The sequence below is a fragment of the Lactuca saligna genome, chromosome 6 (assembly GCF_052625555.1).
Source record: "Lactuca saligna cultivar CGN05327 chromosome 6, ASM5262555v1, whole genome shotgun sequence".
In the NCBI taxonomy this organism is placed as follows: domain Eukaryota; kingdom Viridiplantae; phylum Streptophyta; class Magnoliopsida; order Asterales; family Asteraceae; genus Lactuca; species Lactuca saligna.
This window is the reverse complement of record NC_136422.1, coordinates 25,225,051-25,238,719: the sequence shown is the minus strand read 5'-3', so window position 1 is coordinate 25,238,719 and position 13,669 is coordinate 25,225,051. Positions and strand designations below refer to the sequence as shown.

Genomic DNA, 13,669 nt, shown 5'->3' with positions numbered 1-13,669 from the left:
ATACATATATAAATTATGAATTTGATGTTTATAAGTTCAAACATTAAAAATACACATAAAAATAGCTTGTAAATAAATTCAAAATACATTAAAATAACACATAAGCATAAGTTTTTAATGTTTTACATCAATCCATATATATCAAAAAGAAAATAAAATATAATATCGAAACCAAATATAATTTTAAATGAATACAACCACATCAAAAAAATTTATAACATTTACTATATGTAGTTAGTTAGAGAAAACTAAATAGATTTGAAAAAAAAATAATCAAAGTTTATTATGTAAATGGTTCTTTTTCATGTATTTTTATTCGGTTCAACCGGGTTTTTCTAAAAACCGACTGGTTCAATCCGGTTCAGAAATCAATGTAAAAACGGTGATAGTTGAACCGCTCCCTCCACCAGTTCCTGGCCTAACCGGTTCGACCGGCCGGTTCAAACCGTTTTTTAAAACATTGGTTTAATGTGGTTTAAATTTCTAAGAATGGATAATGACTTAAAATGGTAATATATTTTTTGATTTTTACACATTTGGTCATTAAGTTTTTTTTTCGTTCACGTTTACTCCTTCAAATTGTTTAACCGTATACATTTAGTCCTTAAGACCAGCTACTTCACGTAAGCCGAAAAAATGACTTAAAACGTAATATATTTCTCACTTTGTACACATTTAGTCCTTAATAATATTTTTGCACATTTAGTCCTTAATATTTTTTATTGCAAAATAAGTCATTATTGCTTTTGTACACATTTAATACTTATTACCGGTTTTTTTAGGGCTTTCTCATGTCATCCTACACGGCACAATCATTAATAAGGTGTTCGAGTGTAACAGCCTAAATTTTTACATAAAATTTTAACTTTTAATTTCATAAATATCATCCACAATGTGTCTAAAAATCTCATTACATAGCCATAGTGTTTTAAAATTCATAATCGAAAACTAAATGTGAAAACACAGGAGAATGCATGCCGCGCCATCAAGTCGGGCCCTTGCCCTTATCTCTAGATGTACCTGAAACATTGAATAGAACTTTAAGCACAAGCTTAGCTAGTTTCCCAAACACATCAATCATATAATCACATAATACCATGTGCACATATATACATATAAGTTTGCAATTGACTCCCTCCATAGTCTTCCTTAGAATGCCATAGGCTACCCTTGTGTTCTTATATCCCCGAGCCATGGGCTCCTCCCATGGTCTTAGCGTGTGCCATGGGCTCCTTCCATGATCTTCACATAAAACCATATATAGATCAAATAACAACAATCACATACTCCATTACTAATCATCTCATACATATTAATTAATGGGCCAACCTTGGTGCCTTCGACCCATGAGTGTGGTGAGAAGACTCACCTCAATCTGGTGAACACAAAAGTTGCTCGCCTAGCAGTCTGAAACCACACGTTGAACAATAATATAATTAACCTTAAATTAGGATTATACACAACTCGAGCAAAGAGTCTAAACACTAAGTCTATTTCCTTCAATAATAGCTCAAAAGTCTCCCCTTTGCTAATGGGCCTAAGGCCCATGATAAAGACCATTAATGGGTCGTTTGGCCCAATAATGCAAAACCAAAACAACTATGGTCCAAAACGAATTTATGCACGGTGTACAAGTAGGATATGCACATTCGACCATTAAGTGCTTAATACTTGGGATTTCAACCTCAAACTTCTGATTTGAGTCCATTAAGATGTCCTAGGGCATAAAGTTGGAAACTTTATGCCCTTGCATTTCATGAGTGACCCAAATACTCCATTCTTCCCAGTAAGACCTCATTTAAGACCTCAAACTTATGCATAGAGTCAAAAAACCTTCAAGATGGCACCTTTGTGCATCCAACATGCTCAAGGAGCTTAGATCTAGCTACCCTAGTCTCTGGAGTTACTCAACTCACAAGAGAAGGTCCAAGAGCCAAAAAAGGACTCCATAACAAAACCCTTGCTCAAACTAATAAAATAGATGACAAGGTTATGACTTTATACCTCCAAAATCTCATCAAAATGAAATATATACAAGATCTAGCAGCTTAATGGCATCCAAAGCTTGTTCACCACCTTCTCCTTCTTAAATACTCTCTAAAATGGCCACCAACACACTTTCTAAGCTCAAGAATCACACTCACAAGGAAATTTGAGGTTAAGGGATGAAATGAGGCTATGAAGGTTGATTAGGGTTTGGTCAAAATGACTTAAGGATGAATAAATAGGTATCCAATCCGAATATTATGGTTTTGATCTTCAGTCACGTACGCCCTGCGTACCCCTTGGTACGCCCAGCGTACGTGACAACCCTCCGCATTCATCCATCCTTAGTATGCTAAGCGTACTCCTCAAGTACACCCAGCGTACGAAAGGACCAATTTGCAACAATTTTCATACTAAGGGTAAGAAATGTAAGAACCTAAATCCCGACTGTTACATCAAGACTATTCATGGTTATGGTTATCACGGCCTCAACTGCTTGGTTGTTTAGTTCTTATAATTTGGCTTAGGTATTGTGTTCTGAACGGCGTAACTTCTTCATACGATCACATATTTTATTGATCTATATATCCATGCATTCGTATTTGAGTCTACTACAATTTTCGTTTAGATTACTCTCGTTAAAAAGCAATATATATTTTTACTTATGATCTTTATATTCATGCCTTATTAATGAATGTATGTACAAACGTTTTTTTATAAAATCATAATATAAAATTGAAGTAGACTCAAATACGAACATGTAGATATAAATATCATTAAAATTTGTAATCGTATGAAGAAGTTACGACGTTCAGAACACAAACCTAAGCCAAACCACAAAAACTAAGCAACCAAACAGCTAAGGCCACGATGACCATAACTATGAATAGTCCGAACACCTTATTAATGATTATGTAGTGTAGGATGACATGAGAAAATCCTAAAAAACCGGTCATAAGTATTGAAAGTGTACAAAAACAACAAGGTTTTATTTTGCAACAAAAAAAATATTAAAGACTAAATGTGCAAAAAAATAATAATAATAAGGACTAAATACGTATAAAGTGAGAAATATATTACCCTTTTAAATCATTTTTTTGGGCTTATCTAGAGTAGCCGTTCATAAGTACTAAATGTGTATAGTTAAACAAGTTGAAGGAAGAAATGTGGACGAAAAAAAACTCAGTGATCAAATATGTACAAATCGAAAAATATATTACCCTTCTAAGTCATTATCCCTTCTAAGAAAATCTTCCCTTTTAACCATTTTTCTATGATTCTTGAGCAATGATATGCACGAGTTTTATGATAACAATGATAGTGAAACTTATTATATTATATCCTAAATTTATATAGAGGTGCACAAAATGAACTGGTTTTTTGAGAACGGTTGGAATAGAACCGGATCAGTTTTTTTACAGCAACTGTTTTTCAGAACCAATGGAATAGAACAGGACCGGTTTTTTTTCTAAAGCGATCATTTTTTTGAGAACCGGACCAAATAAAATCAAACTGGCAGTTTAGAATCATTTTCTTTTAAATCGAAAATCAGTTTTCTTCAATTTTAAAAAAACGAACAAAACTGATTTTTTTTAACAAAATTTCATTTTTTGAGAATTCTTAAAACCTAACCGGTTAAGAACCGGTATTTGTGCACCTCTACATTTATATATGGGACAAAAGAAAATGAATTTCTATGTAGGATCCTTGACTACTTGGGTAGTTGGGTTGTAAGGCATTGGGCCGGATTTAGGCCATTGATCTTTTAAGACTCGACATAAAAAATAAAAAATAAAAACAAAAAAAAATTAAAAAAAAAAAAAAATCATGGCCATGAAATCTTGAACAAGAAATTTTCGACTACATTCATTGAAAATTACACTTCATTCTTTTCTTTACATAAACCAAAGATGTATTAAACCAAGAAAACCCCCATCTCGATTTTTATCTATTTTTGAATGGCGTAATCTTGATAACAAGTCCTGGAAACACGTCATCTGGATCATGAATATGCGGGTTTTCTTCAACAATATAAGGATCCCCACATTTTTCACCAATCATATGCAACGTCTCTCCTTCACGAACCACATATATCTCATCACAAGGACCATAACCCACGTCACTTCTTTGAACTCGATTCACCATTCTTTCATTCTCATTAGCAAACGACTCACAGCAACTCAAAACCAACATTGACACCAAGAACAACGAACAATACCATGAGAAGGTTTCAGCCATTGCTCTAGACAAATGAACTCTAGCCATCATGATTATGTGTTTTAGGGTTTTTGGTGGTTTTAAAGATGAGTTTTGGTTGATTAGGAAGGAGTTTTGGTTGTTGGAGTTGGTGTGATGGAAAAGTACAGGTGTGGAAGTTGAAATGGTTGTTTTCAGGGGGTAGTTAAGTGTCAGTTCTAAGAAGAAAAAAAGAAGATAAAAAGAGACAATATTAATTAAGCCCAGAAGTTGGTTTAACTGCTTTATAATCGAATGTCTAAATGACTTCTTTAAGTTCTTGGTGGTGTTGGTCAACTGCAAAACAAAATATAAAAAGTCAAAACATTGATTGTGTCAAATAGTGCTAGAAGCTAGAATGTTTTTAACACAAAAAATAATAACCTTGTAACTCTTTTATCAATTAAGTCACTCGAAATTAATAGCTATCATTTTAATCAAATTCAGGTTAAAGTAGTAAATCTTTGACGATTGAAACAAATGAGTTTTGATTACTAAATGATTGTTTGCAAATCAGTTAAAAGTACATTTTGGTTTTGAAGTCAAATGTATAACATCACTCGTAACTGTTTCGATATTTTATAAGTTTGGGAAGACGTTATATCACATCAAACACCAAACGATAATTAAAATGTTAGGTCGCAATGTGTGTTAACTTGGTAATAGGAATTATCATATGTTTGGCCTTAAAAGTATAATTTACCAATTTTATTTGGAATTTGAGAAGACATATCTACTTATCTACAATTCTAACACAAACACACTAAAGGTGCATAAATTTGGGTTTTCACCGGTTTATAATCTAGGTATTTCGAACTTTTTTTTTCAAAAGATTTAAAGGTGTAACTTTCATTCCAATTTCCTCATTGTGAAATCATGTATTGTTATGAAAATTTTGTATTTTCTAGTTGACATAGCAATGATTTAAGCATATGGTATAACAGGTCTTTTGAAACATTTTTATTACAATAATAACCAAGTTTCAATCAATGCCGTGAAACGTTAATTCATAAAAAGGATAAGATCACTAACCAGTAACTAAGTTTTATAAATATTTCATTAGCTATTCACGAGCACTAGACTTAGGAGCGAACCCGAAACTTCGAAACAAAATCGTATAAGCTAGAAAAATTTGGCTCAAAGTTATGACATATAATAGTGTAAACAAGAAATTTAAGATGAAATATTATTATAGTGTTTGTCAAAATGGGACTTGCCATTCTTTTAATCTTCCAAAATTGTTTCTAAATTAGTATTTTGTCAAATTCCTCTTAGGAGTACAAGTCAATCAAAACCCGACTTCCGTTTTATTATGAAACCTTGTTTTAAAGAGAATCATTGATGAAATAATTTTTCAGTATTAGCAGTAGAAATCCAAAGAAAAAATATGAGAAAAGTTACAAAATAAATAAGAAAAAAAAAATACCTGCTCTTTTAGTTTTTATTAAACATTGGCATCATCTGTGAAATAGATTTCAAACTGTTTATAATTTTCATATTGAATAATATCAGTCTTTTAGTATTAAAGTTGCATCGTCCAAAGTATTTTCTTATGTTTACTGAAATCTCTAGGATAAATTTAATCTACTAACTGATATGCATCACCACTTCAAAAAGACTCATTGGTATTTTTAGGATCTAAAGTTGTTGAAAGATGAAGCAATTCCATTAAGCTATCATTGAACCAATGACTTAATTCCATTAATTGACAATTAATTACTCTCTAACAATATCCACTCGATAATAATGTTCAAGTGGTATGCTAGTTATGCTCCTTAAGAACCAAAGCCATTTTACTAAATCAAACCATCAGTGTCGGCGGTCCGACCCTGGTGCTTGTATTTCGGTTCTTTCTTTCATAATGGAACCGGTTTCGTGATTTGCAACGAAAATATGTTTTTATAGTTTAATTTGAACTACAAACACAAAATTACATGATGGAAAAAATCAAATGATTTTGACTTCATACAAGTGAATTATAGTCTGGTTCTGATTATCTCGGTACTTCCAATCATCCCTAGTAGTAATAGTCACATACGTTGAATCTACATCACCTTTAGTTAAACTAGCGTTTTCCTCGATAAGTTTAAGTAAAACCTCACAAGCGGGACAACGTCTATATGGTAATTGTAGGAATAATATTACGGATATGTACGAAAGCAAACAAGAAAACAAAAAAATTGAGACATGTGTTTAACACATTGTCTTTAAAACAAATTTGTCCGCTACAGGATGTTTGTTTCTCAGGATACAACAATTTGAAGTAGTTCTTCTAGATCATCCGAACTCTCAGTAGATTTGGATTATATCTTCAATGTAGCTAAAAAAAAGGAGATGAAGTGGGGAAGAAGAGAGTTAGTTGTATTATTAATTTTTTATGGGGTCTTTAAATAGTTGTAGAGTAGTGGTATTTATACTACACATTCTATAACCTCTCATTTAAACATCTATATTAATCACAAGATTAATGTGGGTTTAATATGTAATTAAACATAAATATGAAGTACAATTTCAGTTACGAAAGAAAGAAATATTTGCAATGTTGAAATTTTCTTTTCCTTCTCCCACAAATATATATATATATATATATATATATATATATATATATATATATATATATATATATATATATATATATATATACTTTTTCTGACATCCTTCTTTTATGGATTAATTTTTCATTTATCGTAAATCCGTTTCGGACGTGTTAACAATGGGGAAACCCCATTTTTATAAATGGTTAACACCAATTTTTCAATAGTAATTTTAGCATGTTGTGGTTAGTGTTGTAAAAATCGACTTAAGTGGTCTCTTGTTGTCTATGATTGATGCTAGGTAGAATCGGTCCTGAGTAGTTGTAGGCGGTCTTAGGCGGTTTATACAGTCAAAATCGATAAAAAAGTCAGACAGTCAAAATTTTCAAAAAAAAAGTCACCGATAAATCAAATTTATGATATTTGGTGACTGAATTACGATGATTGATGACTAAAACTGTTAAAAAGATCACCAAAAGAAACTTAAAAGTTATGCTTATGAGTTTATGGTCAGAGTTCGGATATACCATAAGTTTTGGTGGATGGGGCCAATATTCATATAAGATCATTGAATGATATCTTGTTGATTAGCTGCATAATCCTAAATCTAGTCACGCAAATCATGATTACTTTCTAATTAATGTCCTAAGATCAATTTCATTCATTTCAAGATGGGGTTACTCAGACTGATTCTTAGTAATAGGAACACTGGAAGTATGGGTACTTTCATCCAAACGTATCCCTCGTGGATCTTAGGATCTTGAGAAGAAGTTGCATGTATTTTTAAGAAATTCATCAATAGTGGACTATATTTTGATTTTAATGTACATGACATAGCAAAACTAACTTAAAACTAATAAATTGCAGATTAAAATAAAAAATACTTTTTTACAAGATGTTAAGTATTATAATGAAAATACATGATCAAATAACAAACTACCGATTAATAAATACAACATTCTATTATGAATTGCAAAATGCTAATGGTTGGAATATAGTTTAGATCTATAGCATCTATAATCCATCGGGTTTTCTGTCAATTGTTGTTTATGTTGAATATATTATCGATCTCATTTATGTCGATTGTTGTTTATGTTGTATATTATAGACTCATCGTTCGACCACCTTCAGATGATCCATGATGTTTTGAAAATACTAAAACGTTTAGTGGTTTTTGTGTTTAGTCGTGTTGGGATTTTGAGATGCTATCACTCATTTGTTGAAGGAAGTCATTTCAAGTTTGGAAGCTTTGGTTCAATTCTTATCTTGTGTTTCTTTTAAACCATCTAATATCAGTGCGACATGCTTTCAAAAGTGGTCCCCACCTTAATAACTACGTTTATAAATACTTTAAATCATTTAGAATTCTAAAGTATTCATTTAACCATCATATTAACATACTAAATTGTTAATTAATTGATAAAAAAAAGTTATATAAATAGTTAATTTACATTTATATTTAATAATATATCCATATTTAAATAACAACTTACATATATACTACATCTTAATATTATAACTATGATTACATAGTTGTATCTCATATATACTACTAAAAAGAGGAAATGCACTACAAGGGAAAATGGAGTTAGTGATGGAGTCTACGGTCTAAATTGCAAGGCTTTCATATGTTAGATCTAAGTTGAGGTGACAATTGAAAAGAAAAGTCATAATTTTATATGATAATGTCCTTTTGTTGTAAAAAATAAAGACGGTTTTGTTAATTTAGACAAAATATAAAATACTGGAGAAAATTTTATGTTCAGAATATAAAAGTTTAGATTAAATCATAAACTACCTCAAAATATTTGGAGATTTTTTTTTTTGAAAACCTGATTTATAATGATTAGATTACTCAATTTCCTTTAAAAAGAAGCTACTTTTATATGAAATTGTCCATAATTAACGAAACCCTACCCCCTAGAGTTTTATATTGTATTTTGTTAGGATTGCTGGTATTTTGCATATACATATAGGTGTTCCTTATCATATGTAGACATGAGAAGCACTTGTAGCAATTTGAGAGATCAAATTTGTAAGTTGCATATTCGTGAATTTAGTGATTGTGTTCGGTATGTTTTCTCAAATCATCGTCTTGGGAAACACTTGGTAAAACTTTGCTATTAGACATGTAAAAAACTTGGTAAAACAAGAGAATTATATTATCAAATCTTGTCACGTAAAAAAAAAAAAAAAAAATTACTAACTGATATATACTAGAATATTCTAGTTAAATCTATAACCCTAGACAGTAAAAAACTGGTTATAATTTACGTGGTTTCACGACCCTTTGGATTTGGAGAACCGATAACAAGACCAGGTGCCTTTGCCGGATGACCTTTAGCACCACCACCTCCGCCACCGCCGCCAGCCTGTCCACCTGAGCTTTTCAAATTTGGCGTCTCAGCAGCAGCAATCGACTTCTTAATCTAAAAAATTAAAAATTAATTATTATTTAACTTTTTTTTATTAAAAATTTAATAAATTCAAGCAAAGTGTAGTAGAGTATTTTATATACCGCAGCTAGTCGCTCTCGGTGAACATCATTACCAAACTGAAACCAGCACACAAAAATATCAAAAACTCAAATGAGCATGTAAAGAAAATTACCTTTTTGATCCCTGAGTATTATATTTTTTGCAATTTTGGTCCCAACAAGTTTTTTCTTACAATTTTGGTACGTATTTGAAGTTTTTGTAACCCTTTTGGTCCATATAGCTTTTTTTGCAATTTTCGCCCCAAATATAAAGTCATGTTCCTTGGAACAAGGACCAAAAAATTAAAAAAACCTCAAATAACTAAATAAGGACCAAATTTGAAAGAAACATAAACGTTACGAAAACCTCAAAGAAGGACAAAATTTTTGCAAGGGAAAACGTTTTGGGACCAAAACTGCAAAAATCAGCTATAGTCAGGTACCAAAAATGTAATTTACTCTTTCTATGTGTTAAAAGATTGCATATTGCTTAAGAGTCTTTACTGGTTTCTTGTAGCACTTGATTTCATCTCCACCAAACCCAGGGAGACTCATGTTCCAGTTTTTTTCTGAAAAAAAGCAAACCATTTTTAGATTAAATTCAGAATTTTAAATTTAAAGTAAAGAAATATATTTTTGGATTAAAATTTTTAGGTCTAACCCAGATGTAGAAGAATGTCCTTTGACTCCAAAGTATTTGATTTCCGATGTTTGGCTAAAGAGCATGCGTAGGTTGTAATCTGGAACAAGTATACAAACGAAACTAATAAGAAAAAAATAATTTTTTTTTTGTATAAAAAGATCCCAATTCACTAAATAACACAAAGCAAAATCTTTAAAAAACATTTTGTCAAGTACATTTTACTACTAAAATATTTAGGGAAGATTGAGAACTCACAGATTCAACAAAATCATCAGCAATATCAACAAGAATGTCATCCACTTCAGGATCCAATCTTTCACCTGGATCAATCTGTCCATTACAGATACCCAAAAAAGAATTTTCAAAAGTTTCAGTTGTTATATAACTTATACTATATGTAGCACTTCATATGAAAGAAATTGATGAAAGATGCTTACTTGAGCAACTATCTCATGGATGCTTCTTTTGCTTATAATCCTATTACAGGGCTCACTAGCTTCCATGCCAGCTGGCGCTCTGTTAAACACAGGTGGCGGTGCCACCCCGCTAGGTGGCCCACCACCAGGAGCAAACGGTCTTTGGTTCCCCAACCCACGGTTTCTTGCCAGCTGTTGCTGATGTGTCAAAGTTTGTGGGACCCTTGATGGTGGTAATGTGTAATGTTCTTGTGGCTGTTGTGTTAATGAAGATGGTTGTGACTGTAAAGATGAGGAGATTTGAGGTTGATTTGTGGATGTTGAGATGGGGTTTTGTGGTTGTGATGGTAAGTGGGATCGGTTTTGTAATGATTGAGGACTTATTTGTGGTCTGAATGATGGTGGTGCAAGAGGAGGCTTGCCTTGTGAGGTGGAAGATAGCCATGGTTGATTATGAGGTTGTGAGGTTTGTGGTGTAGTGGGTGATGGTGTTCCTGGTGATCCAACTGACGGAAGCCTTAGAAGACCATGATCTTGAAAATTCTGCAGATAAGATGATCATAACTTGACATCATCATCAATGATCAATCTAGTGCATTTATATGTATGTATCATGAATGTCATGTAGCATTACAATTTGATATTAGAACAGGAGAGACAAAAGCACTAACTTGTGATGCAGTCTGATTATTAGCACCTGTCTGTGGTCTAAGAGAAGATTGCAGAGGTCTCTGTGGATGCGACGCAGGAACTCCACTTGGGCGAAGTGAAGAATTGGAACCAAGAGATCCCATCATTCCTACTCCCGGCATTCCAGATATCGATTGCCTCACCTTGAATATATATACAGATGTTAATGTTGACGACAACAAATTGTGATAGTGAAATTAGGGTAGAAGGAAATTGGCATACCTGCGGAGTGCTAGTACTGGTTGCAGATTCGGGCATACTAACAGTACCAGGACGACCTAATCCTCCACCAAACTGCGAACCAAATGAAGATGGAGTCAATGACGAAAACGAAGTGGGAGGCTGCGGAGAAGGACCATGTGCAGGAACTCCTATGGCCATCCCACCCCTCTGTGGTGGTGGGATCGAAGTTAATGAAGAGGAAGGGGCAGTGGCATGATTGGTTATGGAAGAAAAGTGAGGGAAAGGAGGAGGATTTTGTTGCCAAGGGCGGCTAAATGGGGTTCGTAACATCGGGTTTAGGGGTTGGGGTTGCAATGGCTGTGATATCGGTGGATTTGGGTGTTTAGGGTTAGGGTTTGGGTTTACGTAAGGAGGAAGTGCTTGTAATGAAGATGAAGATGAAGATGAGGTGGCCGAGAGCGGTTGCGGTTGAGATTGTTGTGGTTGTTCAGGTGACGTGGTGGAGGAAGTGGTAGTGATAGGTGGTGTAGTGGAAGCTGGTGGCGGTTCCGACGACGGAGGCTGTGTTTGCTCCATCGGATTGACGGGTGCGATGATTTCCGCTGTGCTACTTTTAAATGTTTGGATTTGGGTTTATTGGAGAGGGGTGACCGACTAACCGGGTTTATTAAAAATTTGTTTATGTTTAGAACAAACAAACTTTTAATTTTGTAAAAATATTAAATTTATATATTTTTTGTATATTATACTATTAAATGTATTAAAGTGTTTAAAAAACATCATTATCATTTGTTGTAGCATGTTTGTTTGGTTTTAGGATCAGGTTTTGTAACAGAAAGAACCGAATAACCAAAAACCATAAATGAAGATTTGCATTGAAACAAAAGATCGGACCAATATAAGTGAACTAATATCGGTTCGGTTTACGGTACGGGATCAATTATATCGGGCTTGGAACGGGTTAATACTGAAAAAGCTATGATCAATTGGAAACGAAAATATTTGAAAATTGGGTTACCGGAAATAACAAAAAATCGAGACATTTTTGGTAAATAAAATGTGTAAATGAGTTGTTAGGTTCTTTTTAGAAGAATCTATCACAATAATAATGGATCTCATTAAGATGTGGTAGGGGAGGTAGATGTCAACAATTGTGTATTTATAGGGAGAAAAATGATTGTGTCACTTAGATGACATTCGGCATGTGTAGTTGGTACCTTTAAAAAGACAAATAAGAAAAAAAAACAACACTAGCAACAAGACATAAATGTAAAGGAAATTAAATTTAGAGCATATGGATCTAAGAACTTGCAAAATAAGGCAAACAAGGGGTAAATGATCGTGAGCAATAAAACTAACGAATAGCTAAATCAAGAAAATAAACATATGTGCGACAAGTATATTTTAATAAAATTGAACAATTAACCAAACATTTAAAGGGGCAATGCTACCCATCAACCTTAATGTGTAGTCTCCGTATTCTCTTATATTATGTCATGTCCTCGAAAAGACCAAGCTCTTATATGTCGAGCCTTACACTATCCTTCCATTTTCTTTTATGGCTTTTTCTCCTCCTCTTACCCTCAATCACCATTTAGTTCATCTTCATCGTTACTAATGGAAGTCTCTTATGGACATGTCCATACCACCACAATTGTGCTTCCCTTAATTTTTTGGTGATTTGTTCCATTTACACTAAGTTTCTTATAGCCGCATTCAATATCCTATCCAATAACGTTCTACCGTAAGTCCACCGCAACATCCTCATTTCTGCAACTTCCATCTTTCTCTTTTGCTCCTTCTTAGCCGACCAACATTTAGATTCGTACATCATTGCAGACCTAACGGCTACCCTATAAAATCCCCCCTTAAGTTTCCTCATATATAAAACTCTACATGACGACCTCAATTTTAACTAACCTACATTTATGTGATGGGAGACGAAGGGGAAAGTGAGAGAGATGGTGAGGGAGACGGAGGATGAGTGGCGATGCCACGTTCACATAGGATGAGCCCAGGGAAGCACGTGTACACCGATGAAACCAATAAGAGAGAAGCACGTCAAAAGGAAATATAAAAGAAACATCATCTTTCTGTCAAAAAATTTATATATATATATATATATATATATATATATATATATATATATATATATATGTATATATATATATATATAAGAAAATACAAAATACAATTTCACCCATCTAACAAATTGCAATGTTAATTTTGTATAATAACTTACAGTATTTAAATAAAATTAAGAATCTCTAGTTAACCAACACGAAGATATATATATATATATATATATATATATATATATATATATATATATATATATATATATATGAATTGAAATGAAATTCACCAATATCATGTAATAATTACGAATGTGAATATATAATTTGCATTAAAATGTTGTTAACAGGAGAAAATGTGGAATTTCATTAAGGTAGCGTGATACATGTCTATGATGGTACTCAAGGCCACAGTCATGGCTTGACCAATA

At 32.8% G+C, this 13,669-nt stretch overlaps 1 protein-coding gene across 1 annotated transcript; it reads right to left on the bottom strand.

Moving 5' to 3' along the window:
* Positions 1-8,850: 8,850 nt before the first annotated feature.
* Positions 8,851-11,802, bottom strand: TAF12 (TBP-associated factor 12). Its single transcript, XM_078960965.1, has 8 exons — positions 11,203-11,802; positions 10,962-11,123; positions 10,312-10,833; positions 10,130-10,204; positions 9,893-9,971; positions 9,736-9,800; positions 9,274-9,309; positions 8,851-9,184 (listed from the first exon to the last, which is right to left on the bottom strand). Exons 1-8 carry the CDS (start codon positions 11,737-11,739, stop codon positions 9,026-9,028), a joined length of 1,635 nt encoding a protein of 544 aa, XP_078817091.1. The 5' UTR covers positions 11,740-11,802; the 3' UTR covers positions 8,851-9,025.
* Positions 11,803-13,669: the final 1,867 nt, after the last annotated feature.